Source organism: Mugil cephalus, chromosome 13 (genome assembly GCF_022458985.1).
Source record: "Mugil cephalus isolate CIBA_MC_2020 chromosome 13, CIBA_Mcephalus_1.1, whole genome shotgun sequence".
Lineage (NCBI taxonomy): Eukaryota > Metazoa > Chordata > Actinopteri > Mugiliformes > Mugilidae > Mugil > Mugil cephalus.
This window is the reverse complement of record NC_061782.1, coordinates 1,242,957-1,259,418: the sequence shown is the minus strand read 5'-3', so window position 1 is coordinate 1,259,418 and position 16,462 is coordinate 1,242,957. Positions and strand designations below refer to the sequence as shown.

The 16,462-nt window shown below is 41.5% G+C and overlaps 2 protein-coding genes across 4 annotated transcripts; one reads left to right on the top strand and one right to left on the bottom strand.

Annotated features, from left to right (window-relative positions):
• Window positions 1-44: 44 nt before the first annotated feature.
• sult6b1 (sulfotransferase family, cytosolic, 6b, member 1) lies at window positions 45-8,501 on the bottom strand. Its single transcript, XM_047602620.1, has 7 exons — window positions 8,081-8,501; window positions 5,794-5,906; window positions 4,877-4,966; window positions 3,150-3,273; window positions 2,330-2,424; window positions 907-1,063; window positions 45-515 (listed from the first exon to the last, which is right to left on the bottom strand). The coding sequence occupies exons 1-7, from the start codon at window positions 8,484-8,486 to the stop codon at window positions 388-390; spliced, it is 1,113 nt and encodes a 370-aa protein (XP_047458576.1). The 5' UTR covers window positions 8,487-8,501; the 3' UTR covers window positions 45-387.
• Window positions 8,502-10,916: 2,415 nt separating this feature from the next.
• On the top strand, window positions 10,917-15,986 carry LOC125018619 (translation initiation factor IF-2-like). Of its 3 annotated transcripts, none has more exons than XR_007113967.1 (5): window positions 10,917-11,767; window positions 12,177-12,396; window positions 12,900-13,001; window positions 14,826-15,808; window positions 15,954-15,986. XR_007113967.1 is itself a non-coding variant. In XM_047602652.1 (5 exons), the coding sequence occupies exons 1-4, from the start codon at window positions 11,450-11,452 to the stop codon at window positions 14,950-14,952; spliced, it is 465 nt and encodes a 154-aa protein (XP_047458608.1). In that variant the 5' UTR covers window positions 10,917-11,449; the 3' UTR covers window positions 14,953-15,808; window positions 15,954-15,986. The 3 variants fall into 3 exon arrangements, 2 of the variants coding, with proteins under 2 accessions (XP_047458608.1, XP_047458607.1); XM_047602652.1 differs by having other exon boundaries at window positions 10,917-11,465; XM_047602651.1 differs by lacking the exon at window positions 15,954-15,986 and having other exon boundaries at window positions 10,917-12,396; window positions 14,826-15,825.
• Window positions 15,987-16,462: the final 476 nt, after the last annotated feature.

Below are 16,462 nucleotides of genomic sequence, written 5' to 3'. Positions count from 1 at the left end.
TCTGCTTGTTCTCAAGATCAGAGTCAAACAATTTGAAATCTCGGTGACCTGCAGAAAGACTTTTATTTTTCATCCAGGCATTTGCAACAACATTGACATTGTACATATTTATGTATGTATGTTTTTTTCACAGAAGTGCACCAGCGTGGTGTCAGGTAGCTGCCTGCATGAAGACATTTTCTCTCTATGAATAAAACCATCTGGAACCAGAAAAAGAAACAAGTAAAGTAAACCATAATCTGCTTTTCCCTTCTTTGTTTTCCATGGGACTTTTGGCCCTGAACTGAGCCTGCCAGGCTTTGCACCACCTCCATAAACAACTTCTCCAGTTTCAGACAGCATGTCCTACATATCTCCCTTTCTTTTGTCGTCTTTCCTCCTGATCCTCTACTGACAATGCTGCTGGTAGTTGAGTTTGGCTCCCAGTCTGGTTCCTCCCAGATGTTTTTTAAAGGCCTCGTCCATCTCTTTGCTCTGCTCTGCTGTGAAATGGTTCTTCCAGTCTCCGACCTCACCTGCACACGGACAGAAATGTGACAAGGCTTTACGTCTGTGTTGAGATTTTTTAGGCCGAAAAGCCAATTTGCGTGGAATACATCGAAGTGTTGCAATGTTTTAGGGGAAAAAAAACACAAAACAAATATCAAACATGAGGAGATTAAGTTGCACGCTCAATAATTTTCTCTTGAAATACTTCTTTCTCTTCCAAATTCGAATTTTCTATATCCAGTATCATGGTTTATCTTGCTGTTTGGAAGTACTAAGTTTAAGCTTATGTATGTATTTTGAAGAGTTGTGTACAATTCAATCTGAAGCAGGACATCTGGAGTCTTCAGTTCTAGGGTCTGAAGAAGTTACTTGGATAGTTATATTGTTGTGGTAACGCATTAAAACGTCCTGGCTCACCTTTCCGGAAGATGACGTTTCCCATGTTGCCGTGGGAGTTGGCCGAGCTCTCCTTCATGGCACTGAAGGTGCTCTTACCAGTGATATTCTGCACCTGATCCTCCGTCAAGTTGTAGCCGAAGAAGCTTGAGATCTGACGGACGGCATCGTCCAGGTCCTGAAAGAAAGAAGACAGAGAGAGAGAGAGAGACATTTATTGTTACTGTGAAGGCTGATTCTTCAAAGACATGGAATTATAACTGGGAAAACTAAACAGAAAAGGCAACTGAAGTAAGTTTAGGATAACAAGATAATTTCCAGGTCAAATCAGAGTCCATGTGTCCACGAGTGTTTCCATCAATGTGATGAGACTCAGTTCCTGGTTCAGGTCCTGGTTCAGTTCCTGGTTTAGTTTCTATAAATCAGGGATTTGTCTTATGTTTGTGTTGAAGTGTGTGATGACAACAGATCAAAGGAGCTTTGTGAGGAGCTCAGAAAAAGAGTTGTTGTTGCTCATCAGGCTGGAAAAGGTTCCACAAGCATCTGTAAAGAGTCTGGAAGCCACAAATAATCCACAGAGAGTCAGACAGATTGAAGACGACTGTTCCCCTCCACAGGAGTGGTCCACCAACAAACATCACTCCATCATAGTGGGAGAGGAACCAGAGGAACCCAGGGGAACTTCTAAGCAGCTAAAGGCCTCTCTCACATTGGCTGATGTTCATGTTGATGAATCCACTCAACAACCAAAGACACTGCTCTCTGTCCACAAAGAACATGTGGGACAATGTTTAGTGGACAGATGAGACCAGAGTAGAATAGTTTGGTTTAAATGTTTGGAGATGAACCAACACTGCATTCCAGCATCAGAACCTCATCCCTCCATGAAACATGGGGGGCGCTAATGTCCTGGTTTGGGCCTGTTCTGCTGCATCTGCTCATCATTGATGGACCAATGAACTGTGAATTCTACCAGTGAACTCTGAAAGAAAATGTCAGGACATGAGTCCATGAGCTGAATGTGAAGAGAAACTGGGTCATGGAGGAAGACAAGGAGCCCAAGAACACCAGTGGTTCTCCAGAAGAACCAGATGAATGTTTAGGAACAAGTCAAAGTCCTGACCTTCATCCAGTAGAAATGTTGGAGCATCAGCTGATGAGAGGAAGCCACCAACATCTCACAACTCAACTGGTTCTGATCTGAATGGGATCAGATTCCTCCAGCTGATCAGTTGTTACCACAAACATTTAGTTACAAGGAGCCATTGAACCATTTTCCTGGACCAACAAACACACAAGTCTAATATTTCTGTCTGGTTGGGTTCTATCTTTGTCTACTTTAAGGACCTGTGTGGAAATCTGTTGCTATTTTATCAATTTTTCTTATGCAGAAAAAAAAATAAAATTTTAAGCAGCACTACGTCTAATTAAATGTGTTATTTACCTGTTTTAATTCTTCGTAGGTGATGATCATGACGTTGGGGTCGTCCATCTTCTTGTCCCAGGCCAGGGCATGATCAAAATATGAGCCCCATCCAACTACACAACAACACACAGTTCATCCAGTAAGATTTAAAACACGACTGCACAACGTTTAGGCTGAATATTAATTCAAAATCTGGTCAGAAAAACTGTCGCGACTTTCTAACCAAACCTTAGTTGTTCATAATCGACTCCACTTTTAAATGACTTCCTGACTGTGGAAATATTTTGTAGATCTTCAGATATCACTTCCCAGACTAGTAGATATTTACAACCTTAAAAAGACACTTTGATATGACAGAGAGAAAAAACAGCTAAAGTTTTTCACCGGTCCCAACGTCCTTGGTTTTTGTTTTAATTATTTAAATGATATTAAAAAAATACCTATAAAATGTCAGTTTTATGTGTCATTTGCTTCCAAATTTATAATAATCTGAAATCTGGAAAGTCATGATGTCTCATAATAGAATGTTTAATTGTTTAAGAATATTTTAATTTTAATTGCAAACCCCATCAGTCCAAAGATAAACTGCCTTTTTCTTTCCACGTGATAAACGTCGAACTTCTGCTGTTGCAGCTTCTTATTGACTCTTCTGCAGCTTGTGTCAAAAACTGTCTCAAATTCTGTCAAATTTCAGGTCGTTAACACCAAATATTTCTGAGGAATTTCACCATGAAACATCTCAAACTGACATCAGATTTCATGAAGCTCCTCCTCAGACGAACTTATTAACGAATAAATAAATGAACAAATGGAGCTGATACGCCATCGGTTCGCTCACCGTCTCCCTTCATGAACTCAGAGTAGAAGGACTCCCAGGACCGGGTCGGAAGGACTGGGTTGTCCTTGCAGAAATGGTAGTAGGACACCAGAGTGTCTTTGGGGTTCCTGAAGACCACCAACATCTGAAAAAATAAATAAAACATTTAACACATTACTGATTATTTATATTCTGACTACGAGACTAAGTTTAGTTTTTAGTTGGTCCCAGATAAACCTCCTGCTCCTGGATGTGGACATTAACTTAAGGAGGGACACAGTATCTGGGAGTCCACATGAACAACAGACTGGACTGGAGGGACAACAGTGATGCTGTGGACTAGAAGGACCTGAGTAGACTCTAGTTTCTGAGGAAGCTGCAGCAAAGCTGCCAGTCTGTACTGTGCTGTGATTTATCGGGGGAAATGTACCAAGAATAAAGACGTTTGTAGGAAAGACAAATTGATCTGAAAGACACTCTGTGAGGGACAGGACAACACTGGACAAACTCCATCATGGATCTGGACTCTCAGTGATGGACAAACTGATCTCCACCACGGACGATCCATCTCATCCACTAAACCAGACTCATTCAGCTCATTCTCCAGCAGACTGGTCCAGCTCCACCACCACACTGACAGTAATTCCATGAGATTATTCATCCTTCCTCCCTCAGTGGACAAGGAAACATGATCCATGCTGCTGTTGCTATGCAACTGGCCAAACAACCAATTATCCTCTGGGTCGTATATGGGACGGCAGTAGTTTTTTTGAACAAATCAGAGCTCTGGACACCAATTGTGTTTGATTAAATGCTGCATGATGCAATGTGTCATTGGAAAGCTCATTTGCTTCTGGTTTCATTGATATAATTCATTACGGGATTCAACCAATACATTTTGTTCAAAACGTTAAAAACGAGCATAAACTCACCAGAAAAGCTTCATATCGATCCAACGATCAGTATTATCAAGGTCAAAACACTCCGTTTGTATCGCTAAGGGTCCAAACTGTTCATTTCAGTCATATTTTCAGTCCAAAAACTACTTTTAGTTCCATAAAAATCCACAAAGAGCTGTTTCAATGTCTTGGACGAAGAAGGAGATTTATCGCAATCTTCGTATTGTATCAAAAAATACACATTAATTTTATCAGTGTTTAAATTTTAAATCGCCGCTGAAATTTTGATTGACACCTCATTGAACCAATTCTGAGCTACTTTGTCCTGTCAACAACTGTCTGAAGCCAATCAGAGTCAGCGATGGAAAGAAGCCCCTCCCCCTTCTTTCGTCCACAGACTGAGCCAATTGCAGCCAGGTTAGCAGATGATTGGCGTTTGGTGTAGCCAATGAGCTGCTCTTCGGTTCACTGGCAGACAGACCAGTGCACATTAGAGCTGGACGTAGGAGTAATTTTCAAATGAGAAACAATGAAAAAAAAACCTTAGACAAAAGGGTAAAATAAACCCAGTTTAAACCCACATTTTTATATGACTTTATGCTTTGATAATCTTTTGTTATCCAGATGAGATCTGCCATCAGTTTCCTCTGAAGGCATCAGATAACAAAATAATTCAAACGAACCCAACAACTTCTTATTTTTAACCGTGTTTCAACTTTGATTCCTCTAGAACTAGATTCTGACTGTGAAAGATAGAAACTTCAATGAGCTCCAACATGTTCATGAACAGCGTTCAGTTTAGTTTAGCTACGTCGTAGACAGACTGGAATGATGAGAGGTTAATGTCACCTTGGTTTTCTTTTCGTAGAAAGACGCTGGGATGTTGTCGGGGTGGAAGTGAGTCCCCACGAGCCTTGGAGATGGAGCCTGATTCACCACCTGAGAACAGAGGGCGAGGGGGGTGGGACTCAACCCAGGATAGAATCTGCAAAACATCACGACTCTGAACCACGTTAGAGACTAAGATCAAACCAGATCAAACCAGGTCAAACCAGACCTGCATAGTGTTTGTTTTCTTATCTCACATCGTGTTATCTGACGACATCTGAGGAATGTCACCTCCCAACGTTTGGTTTCTGTTCAGTTCCCTCCATCGTACGACTTTAAGGACGACAAGCAACGTTCTATTTTACCGATTCTTCCAGATAATTCCTCTTTTCTTTGTTATTGGATAATCAGGGTGTTTGTGATCACTTCGTTTGAGCTAAAAACAAACTGTTGCTGTAAAAATAAATTAAATTAACAGCCATTCATACATTTAAATTGTGTTCTGCATCACATGTGACACGTCAGACATTTGTAGTAATTTACAAATTTGGGAAAGAAAAACATTTTCTGTCCTTGTTCATATTATGTATTATAATTATATATGATATAGGTTATACAAGTAATTTAACTGTGGTAAAACGAAAGAGAATAATTACCAAGTGATAAATTGAAAATTTCCACTAATATGGAATCAATATATGTATATTTGAATAATTTGAATAATCAGTTTAATTAAATTGTTTTAGGTTTTCCTGTATCATAAAGTATAAAGTGTAAAGTAATTATAGGTTTCACTTTAAATTTCAGTAAAAACAAGAATGAAATGAATAAAGAAGAAGAATAAAGAATAAACTCTCGAAATGACAGAAATCAAAAACTAAACTTTAATTTCATAAAATCTCCTCTTTTCACTTAGTGATGAATAAAATGTGTTTTACCTTCAGAACCTCCGGCCCAAAGAACTCGATCAGCGGCGGCATCTTGGACTCGGTTTTGTTCCCGGTGGCCTCGGCAATGATCTTCTTCAGCACACCGACCATCCAGTTAAAACCTGCACAACAACACAACAACACAACAAATCAACAACACAACAACACAACAATTCAACAATTCAACAACACAACATGTTTCAGGATTCAGTGATGAGTCGTTGAGTTTAAAGAGTTTTCAAGAAACCAAACGATTTGTTTCTTCATTAAAATCTTCCTCCCTCCCTTCCTTCCTTACATCCTTACATCCTTCCTTCCTGAATATAAATCATTTGTTGTAACTTTGAGGAGTCAAACCTCATATTAATAGATTTGCATGTTTTTCTGTAACTCTTTGATTCTTTTGATCAGTTTTTATTCTCGTCTTTAATTGAACGAATCAATGACCTCGTTGCTTCTTTCTCTCCCGTGTCACTTTTTGAACCCTGAACTCTGTTGACTCTGTTGTCGATAAGAGATCAGGAGCAGAAATGCTGCTGAACCAGCTCCTGACCTGGACTGATACCAGTAACTTCCTCCACCTCCTCCATGTGTCACGTAACTCCAGGAAGACGTTTGTTTCTGTGTAAGCTCCTCTCATTGGACTCGTCCAACCACAGATAATTAACTTCCTGAGTGGGCCTCAGCCCCTGTGTCCAGAGATGTGGGATCTATCATCGCCCTCAGAGGCGATGAACTCGTCCATCTTCGTTCTGTTTCTCCACCAAAAAGCCTCGACAAAAACGTTTCCCAGCAAAGAAAACATGTCACATTCCTGGAAGGCACCACAGCGACGGCGGGAATGTCGCACACACAAACACTCTGAGGATAAAGCTGCCGTCACCAACTGAAAACCAATAAATCTTCATCACGTCCCGGAGCGTGTTAGAGAAGGAGCCAGGACTCATGCAGGGTTCAGCACTCGGAGTTAAACTGGGAAATATGCTAATCTGTTTCCTTTGCAAAGAAGAATGTAAAGCTGCGGCCAGCAGCTATAGTTAGCGTAGCGTAACGTAGCTTAGCTCCCATGACCCAGAAAACGTCTCTCGGGTCAGATCATCATGGTGGGTTCCCTGGAGTTTAAACCCAGCGGTGGTTTGGATGTTTTCTATTTGTTGAACTCGTGATGTCAGAGGAGGAGGAGGGACCATCCCCTCGGCTCCAGATCTTCTTAGAAAGACGACTTCATGACGGACGTTCCAGGAGAAGCTGGACATTGTGAGGACAAGACGTCTAGACCTGGAGAACTCTGGACAGGTCCTCACGTTCCTCGAGTAAAATGAGTTCCGTTCACATCTTTAATGTTAAATTATTTGATGTAGGTGGCGCTGGTTTCTAGCTTTAATAAAAACATTGCTGTCGCTCTGTGTTTTACTGTGCGTCCGTATGATCAGGATCAGAATCAGAATCACTTTATTGATCCCAGGGGGAAATTACTTTTCATTACAGCAGCTCCAGCCTAAAGTGTAACAGTGTTTAGAACAAAGAGCATCAGGATAAGTAGGAGACAATAAGGATGAGTAAGTAAATATATAGGAAATATATATATAAAACATGTACAACACATAAGTGAATGAAACCAGTGTTCCTAAGAGATGAGGTGAACATGAATTATTGTGTATATATATATATATATATATATATATATATGACCCATCATTCTACCTCCTCCTCCTCCTGTTCCCAGTAGAAGTGTGGATGTAAACCTGTGTCAGTCATATCTGGGCTCAGAGACGTTTTCTGTTCTGTTTGTTTTTTTTTAATCCTCCCTTTGAGCCGTTGATGGAGGTGAAAGTGGAACATTTTTTAAACCAAACTGCTTGAACGCCTCCTTTCGTGAGAACAGTTCAGCTTCGTATTTACCCTGCAGGCGTGGACGAGCCTTGGTTTAACCCTTCGTAGGCTCTCAGAGAAATGCCTGGAAGCACTAAAGTCGGCCCCAGAGGGGGACTGGAGGACACAAGGAACTTCCAGATATTGTTTCCTGACAGTGATCTTCTCTGATTGGCTCAATGAAAATCACATGACAATAGACTGAGAGACTTTCTCCTCTCCCTCCTTGCTCTCTATATAGTTTATGTTCTTCTCTATTTCCTCTACATTTGTTCACATGTTAATTCTCCACGTTCTGTTTTTACCGGACTGTGCTCACGTTTCATAGTTGTGTGTCTTTGTGTTGTTGTTGTCTATTTCTTGTGTGTTTCCCGTGAAAAATCAACATCCAGACTGTGTGTGTGATGCTAATAAACGCACTGACCACATTTGGGATAAGCCACCAGCATGACGTCCTCCTCCCGGGCCTGGAAGTCCTCCACAGCCTTCAGGTTCTCCTCGGGACACATGAGGACAGGGTACAGCACTCCCCTGTAGACAAACAACTTGTCCTCGTCCTTCATGTCCCCCGCCCGCTTCAGCCTGGACTGGAGGGCGTCCTGGAAGACCTGACTCATCCCGAGAGACAGAGACAGAGACAGAGACAGAGACAGAGACAGAGACAGAGACAGAGAGAGGAGACGACCGGTGTCTGAGAAACTCTGAGAAAGAGGCTGAAAAGGGAGTGTGTGTTTAGAGCAAAAGGAGGAGGAGACGGAGGACGGACCAGGCTCCTCCTCCTCCTCCTCCTCCTCCTCCTCCTCCTCCTCCTCCTCCACAAACACACACATCTGGGTCTGTCTTTATGGGGACCTGCCATCAACACAGTGTTTCAATGGGAAGGAAGAGGAGGAGGAGGAAGAGGAGGAAGAATAAGAAGATGAGGAAGAAGAGGAGGAGAATACAAAAGAGGAGGGAAGGGAGGAAGAGGAAGAGGAGGGTGAGTGGGAGGAAGAGGAGGAGGTGAAAAGTGGTCGAGCGCCACCTGTGTGACCTCCTGACCTGTGGGAGGCGCTGCAGTTTTACCATCAAACCTGTTTGTTTGTGTTTCCTGTGAAGAGTAAATGTAAACGCATCAAACAGGATTAAAGTTTAATCTCTGACAGAACTAGTTTTTATACGGAAGAAAAGAAAAGAGTTGGAGCTGCCAACACACACACGTTTGTTCAGAGCACGTTATTTATTTATTATTAACTTTATTTATTATTATTATTATTATTATTATTACTATCATTATTATTATTATTATTATTATTATTATTGTTATTATTATCTGAGACTCAGTCATGATTTAAAGTTATTTATTTGAGCTTTAGGAACTTTTCTTCTATGAACTCGTTCCATCAGATTTATTAGTAGCAGCACGAACTGGACCATGTCAAGACCTTCCTTCCTTCCTTCCTTCCTTCCTCCCTTCCTTCCTTCCTTCCTCCCTTCCGTCCTTCCTTCCTTCCTTCCTTCCTTCCTTCCTTCCTTCCTAGGGTTCATCCTTCATTCCTTCCTTCCTTTCTAGGGTTCATCCTTCCTTCCTTCCTTCCTTCCGTCCTTCCCCCGACCTCCCATCCTTCCTTCCTTCCTCCCATCCTTCCTTCCTTCCTCCATCCCTCCCTCCCTTCCTTCCTAGGGTTCATCCTTCCTTCCTTCCTTCCTTCCTTCCTTCCTTCCTTCCTTCCTTCCTCCCTTCCTTCCTTCCTTCCTTCCTTCCTTCCTAGGGTTCATCCTTCATTCCTTCCTTCCTTTCTAGGGTTCATCCTTCCTTCCTTCCTTCCTTTCTAGGGTTCATCCTTCCTTCCTTCCTTCCGTCCTTCCCCCGACCTCCCATCCTTCCTTCCTTCCTTCCTTCCTCCCTCCCATCCTTCCTTCCTTCCTCCATCCCTCCCTCCCTTCCTTCCTAGGGTTCATCCTTCCTTCCTTCCTTCCTTCCTTCCTCCCTTCCTTCCTAGGGTTCATCATTCCTTCCTTCCTTCCTTCCTTCCTTCCTTCCTTCCTTCCTTCCTTCCTTCCTTCCTTCCTTCCTTCCTTCATTCCTTCCTCCCTCCCTTCCTTCCTTCCTTCCTTCCTTCCTCCCTTCCTCCCTTCCTTCCTAGGGTTCATCCTTCCTTCCTCCCTCCCTCCCTCCCTCCCTTCCTTCCTTCCTTCCTTCCTTCCTTCCTTCCTTCCTTCCTCCCTTCCTTCCTTCCTTCCTCCCTCGTCTCAGTGTTCACATGTCTGATAGTTGGATCCATCCAATCATTCAGTGTTTGGAGAATATCTCTCCTCCTCTTCTTTCCACCATGTTCTCCTCTCTAAGCCTCTTAAAGTTCTCCTCCCTGCTCTCAGCACATCTCACCTTTTATCTCTACCTCCATCTACTCTCAGCCTGGAGGGAAACTCTTTGCACTAAGAATCTTTATGAATACAGCCCCTGGATGTTATGTAGAATAAATAAGTCACTAACTTTCTGCTGGTGTCCTCAGAGCTAATAGGCTACTTAATGTGTCTATGCTGCCACCTCCTGGCAGATAGAGGGCGCTGCCTCTGTAGTTTTACACCAGTCTGGGGATAAGACAGTGGAGTCCAACACATTTTAGTTCAGGGGCCACATTCAGCCGTGGTCTGGATCAGTAACAACACAGTGACCTGTAAGGAACGACATTTGTTTCAGTGCAAAAAACAAAGAACAAGTAAATCAGTGGAATGTTTACATTTAATGAATAAATACTAATACTGATAAATATATGGAAAATAAGATTAATAATCTAATATAAGTTATAAATGTTGCCATTCCAGTGAATGACAATAAAAATGATGATAAAATCTTCTGGTTCCAGTCCATGTTTCTGTCTCTACATTCTGTCTAAGATGATTCTGACCAGTTAGTGTCTAAGAAGCTGCTTCACTGCAGGTTTGAGGAGGAAGGAAGGAAGGAAGTGATTAATCAAATAAGTCTGAAATGTACAAACATCCCTTCAGTTCTATCTTTCCGTCTCTTGCTTTGTTTCTGCAAGTTTAGGCTGAGTTTATTATTTATTTATTTTTTCATTTTTAATGGCAAATTCTCTCTTTTTTTTGTGGTGGACGATAAGTTACCGTAACAATTGTTTAAATGAAAATAACTTTTATCTCTAATTTATCAGTCTTTTATTCAGAGAAGTGAACAGAACACAGCACTGAGAACCAGGAACAAACAGAACTCAGATTAAATGGAATTTCATATTTTGAAGGAAAGGCAATAATGTGACACTCATGAGTTCACTGCAGAGGGATGTGACCAGAAACATAAAAAACAGAAATCATCATGGATTAAAATGTCACAAAAGGAGCCGTGGACAACATGGAGAAGCTGGTGAGGATCCTACGCTGAATCCAGACTAGACTGGAGCAAAGGAAGAACAGAGAAAGACCTCAGACCCAGAGAAGACAACATGTTCCAAGAACCCGAGTCTCTGCAGCAAATAATCTGATCCACTGTGTTTCTCTGGCTCCAGTTTCATGTGTTTTATTCAGTGATGTTCCTTTAAACAACTGATCACTTCTTTACTTTGGCTCCTCCTCTTCTCCGTTCTCTGGTTTGACTTTACTTTCGATTTCTGCAGCGACGTGTCGCAGATCTTTTTCTCCATCTGAAGGTAATGAAGCAGTTTCTGGTGTTTTCTTCATCAGCTCAGTTCCAGCAGAAATCTGCCGCTCCATAGTTCACGTTAAACTCAGTCACAGCTGAAAGGAAAGAGTCTGGATCATTTTGTGTCTCTGGTCCGTTTGTGTCACTCGGTGCATGAATATGATTGAAGGTGATTTTCTTTCCTTCATCTTTTCATCGAGGACACAGTCGGGCTTTTATTTGTAAACTGTCTGTAGAATGTTTTTATGACGTAAAGCGCTGGAAGTAACTCAGTAGTTTGAGCCTCACAGATAATAGTAACTATTCTTGGGCCTGGTTCATAGTCGACGGAAGCGACGCCAGACGCGAGGGACATAGTGAGATGCGACAGTAGAACCGTTTATTCAGATATTATTATCTCTGTAAAGACTCTGAGGTGAAGTCTCAAAAGTATCAAAACATATCTGCTGAGGAGGAGTATTTTATTTTACCGTGAGTCATTGTCACGATTGTCACATTGTTTTATTTAAAGCTGCATTTAGTTTTCGTCTTTATTTATAAATAAGTCAAAAGAGGTAGAGATGAGTTTTACTTTCACTTACTCATTTTCGGACACTAGACTTTTCTTTCAGCTTTTAAATATGTTTCTGTTATGTTCGAAATAAATAAATTAAACTCAAATTCAATTCAACTGTTGTTCAATCGGGAAACATGGGAATAGGGAATGTTTTTGCTTGCACAATAAGATGCAATGTGTCCTCCATGGCTCCATCTAGTGGACTGATAGTAGAAGTACAGCAGCTGATGAATAAGAGAGAATCAGTGGAGGATCAGCTGATCTTTTTACAGCAGGAATGATTTCAGTTGATGTTCACATGAATGATCAGTGTTTCCTCTGCAGGTGGAAGAAGAAAGAGTGAATTCAGCAGCATGGACCAGAGAGAGGACAGACTGGAGGGACCAGGACCTGGACCTGGTCCTGGACCTGGACCTGGTCCTGGTCCTGGACCTGGACCTGGTCCTGGTCCTGGTCCTGAACCCAGCTGTGTGTCCTTTAAGAGCAACCGGTCAAAGGGCATTGGTATTGATTTTAAAGGAGGACATGGTTCTGGTCAAAAGAGGTAAAGTGTCAGTAAATGTTGAGTGTCTTGGTTCCTCTTGTCTCCTTGCAGACTGATGAGTGTCTGATCAGTAGATGTCTGTCCTGTTGTAGAGAGACCAGCTCTACACACTAGTGTTGTTGTTTCTTTGCGTGTTCAGGTCCATGTGACTCAGAGAGGAATCACCATCAGCAGACAGTCAAAGCCAGTAGTTCCTTAGTGATGCTGCAGCTGCTGCTGCTTTCAGGAGACACAGTGTCCACTTCTTTAGTCACGTTCTGTCTTAGTTTCCCCTTGAAAACATGAATGACAGTAGATCTGGTGCATATTTAACTCCTGCAGCCTCTACACTCATCTGACAGCATTGACTTCACTCCTGTATCATGTAGGAAGACGGCCTTTGTTCACAAGTGACCAGGATGTTCATTCATACAGGACAGAAACGTGTTAAAGTGGCATCACATTAACACAGAGGAGTAAATGTCTGAGTCTAAACTGTCCATGACTCTCATCATTGTTCACAGGAATGAACCTGGACCTGAACCCAGCTGTGTGTCCTTTAAGAGCGACCGGTCCAAGGGCATTGGTATTGATTTTAAAGGAGGAGGTGGATCTGCTCCAAAGAGGTAAAGTGTCAGTAAATGTTTTGTCTGTCGGTTCATTACTAAACATTATTGCTGAGTTCTGCAGTTCTTCTCACTCAGGCTGAAAGTCATGGCAGTAACAACCAGGAGTGAGAGCACACTTGTTTGTTAATGCAGTTGTGTGTCTAATCATGTGAGAGACTAATATATAAATATTGAACAGTCTATGTAAGAAAAAAAAAAAATTAAATTAAATTAAAAAAAAAAAATATATATATATATTATTACAACATAAAATATTAAGTATGAACCAAAATACAAAAATGAATATTGCAGACAATGCTATGCTTCACATGGGCACCACTTTGTTGAGGCTTGTTTGCACAATTGCATGTTAATTCTAATAATTATACTGATGAGTATCATTATTGCTAAGAATCCCGTTTGTTCCTGCAAACCTTAGTATTTTAAAACTAATTGTTGTGATACATCTGATGCAAAGCTATGGCAAATAATCAGTGATGCTACTTGAGGTCATTGGGTGTTCTGAACCGCATTCAGACGACCCAGCTGAGGTTGATCCACATCAAGGTCGTCCACATCAAGGCTTTCTCTGACAACTTTATTAAACAAACAAACAAAAAACAATCCCACCAAACAGAAGAAAGCCAACAAGGCGAAAGTACGAACAAAAATACACGGTAAAGATAAAAAAAAAAAACACTCCAACAGAGGGAAACCAAAAATCTCTTGATTGGCGTCTATTAGTTCAGGCAGTGCTGGGGGTGGGGTGGCTGGGACCAATGGGCTTTCCTTGACAGGCTTGACCTAGCTTACATGAAATGTGGGTGCACGCAAAGGGATTGGGCAGATGGAGGCGAACTGTTGCAGGACCTATTAAATTGGTTATGGGGAATGGACCCACGAATCGAGGCGCCAGCTTCTCATAAACTCGTACAGGAGCAGGGGCCAAAGTATTATTGGCAGAATCCCATACTGATAAAACCATTGCCTGATTTTGATTGATGTCCTGTGTCCCTAAGGCTGGTGTCCAAGAACACCCCGAAGGCTCTTAATTGGTTTCTCACAAATGGTTGGGATTAGTGTCCAAGCTACTCTGCCTTTCTTCAAGACCAACAACCTTGATTTTGTTGGTTTGAATGACATCTTGGCCCATCCCATCAGTCTTTCCATATCTGCCAGAATCCAGGCACTGACTCAGTGGTCACTGTCAGGTCATCCACCATCCACATTTCACTAACATGCTCATTGCCAGAGCAAATAGGATTACTGAGACACTATGGTTTTTGATGATTCCTCGCGCTAATCCGTGCCACACTAATGTTGCTGAGGAGCTTGTTGACAAAGCCAAAGGGGTTGTTGATGAAAACTATGTCACATTTCATACAAACAATTGTATTAATCCCACCTGGGGCAATTTGTTACAGATAAAAGTAGAATGAAAAAGCTGAATGGAGCAACGCAGATAGCAAATCATTTTGGCCCAAATGTGGCTTGCCAAAAAAATAACAAAACTCCACCAGAACTCAGCCAAAGAAGTTTTGAAATTCCAAAATGTTACCAGAACTATCCCAAAGAGAGGCCAAAACACCATAACCTTGCCAAAAACTAGCCTGAACTGACCCAATAATAATTAAACCAAAGTGGTGGCACAGTGGTTTTAATTTAATTTAATATGTTTATATATTTAGCCATTTGTTCAATTATTCATGTGGTAGTTATGTCCTAGTATTCTAGGCTCATGTGTCATTCATGATTTAACCATATGTATGTATAACAAAAACATAACAGACTGCATTTTAAGCCATTTATTTAAGAATGTTTCTTAAAAATTTTATTCTGTAGGCTGTCCACGACTGGCTGCTGGCAGATGTTTTTTCCTCCCCTCTTCTCTGTCCCCGGCAGTAAACCCACCTTATGGCATCAGCAATTGTTATATCAATACAGGGAACTGCATCATACAGCATCTTAAAATGACATAACAAAACCATCAGAAGAAAAATGTAATCTGGTACATGTAGCATGACAAACAACTCATCATATTTACAAACTGCAATCATGATTACTATACAGAGGTCATGAGCATTGCTAAAAGGGCATGTGAAAGATTCAGTTCCGTTTAATTCTACTTAGAAAAGCAAAATAAAACCAGACTCCCATACCTTTCACAACTGCTCTAAGTGTCCTTGACTGTTGGCCGCCTCCTGCCAAGTCAAGTGTGACGACCTATGTACAATAAAAAAGATTCAAAATTACAATTAGAACGAGCTCAAAAAGAGCTCACCAGTTTCTGATGGAACTCAGGGCAGGGTCCAGTCTTCAATGGAAAGTTATAGAGATTGCTTCTCTTCTTAACAAGGTAAAAAAAACAATCACGTTTTTTTGTGCAGAATTTTGGACAACCAGACAGGTGCCAAAGCGCTTACATAAACTATGAAATGTGATCCCGTTCATCACCTTTTTGGCTGGTTAACCAGACATAAGCCAAATTATGTCCTAAATTACGTTGCACCATATTTTATTATGGCAAATCATAAGGAGCAAAGCTGAACCAAAACCCCCTATCCTTTTCCAAAATAAGGAAAGAAAAACTATGTCTGGGTGTAGTAAAAGTTAGCTTAGCACATGTAGCATTCCTTGGTGACTGTTTTTCCTGGGCAGTTAGATGAGTAAACATCAGCCATATGTAGGAAATAATGTCTTCAATCTTGTAATGGATGAGAGCTAATTGTTGATGATTGGTCCACAGAGTCCACCAGCAGAGCTCAGAGGTTCTCAGTGGTCAGTCTACCCAGCAGCATCAGACACAGCTGGACTCCATCTTTCTGGTCTGTACATGTACAACAACTACTTTCCATCATGTCCATGCTGCTCTTTGTAGACCAGTGGATTGTCAGTGTGTCCAACATGGATCTAATGTTTGTCTCCGTGGTTTCAGTCTGCTTGTGTCATTCATATGGACTTCTGTTCCAGCTGCTGGAGGACAACATCATGACTTTTGTGAAGAAGGAGCTGAAGAAGATCCAGAAGGTTGTGAGTCCAGATTACCCAGAATGCTCAGAGAGTCAGAGGGAGGATGAGGAGGTGTTGGAGGGTGAGGATGAAGAGCAGAGGAGGAGCAGCAGAGATTTATTCCTGAAGATGACAGTGAACTTCCTGAGGAGAATGAAGCAGGAGGAGCTGGCTGACTGTCTGCAGAGTAGTAAGAGGATTTCTCTAAACATTGAAGCTGCTGGAGAAATGAGACATTTACTAATGTCTCAAGAGATGAACCAAGATATATTCACACACTCATTCTTTACAGCAATGACATGTTGGAATATTTACTGGAGAGTTTATTCATTCGTCTTATTTCTTGTTTCTTCATTCAGGACATTTTGCTACAGTTTGTGGACGTAAAGTTAAATCTGTTCTGAAGGAGAAGTCCCAGTGTGTGTTTGAGGGGATTGCTAAAGCTGGAAACTCAACCCTTCTGAATGAGA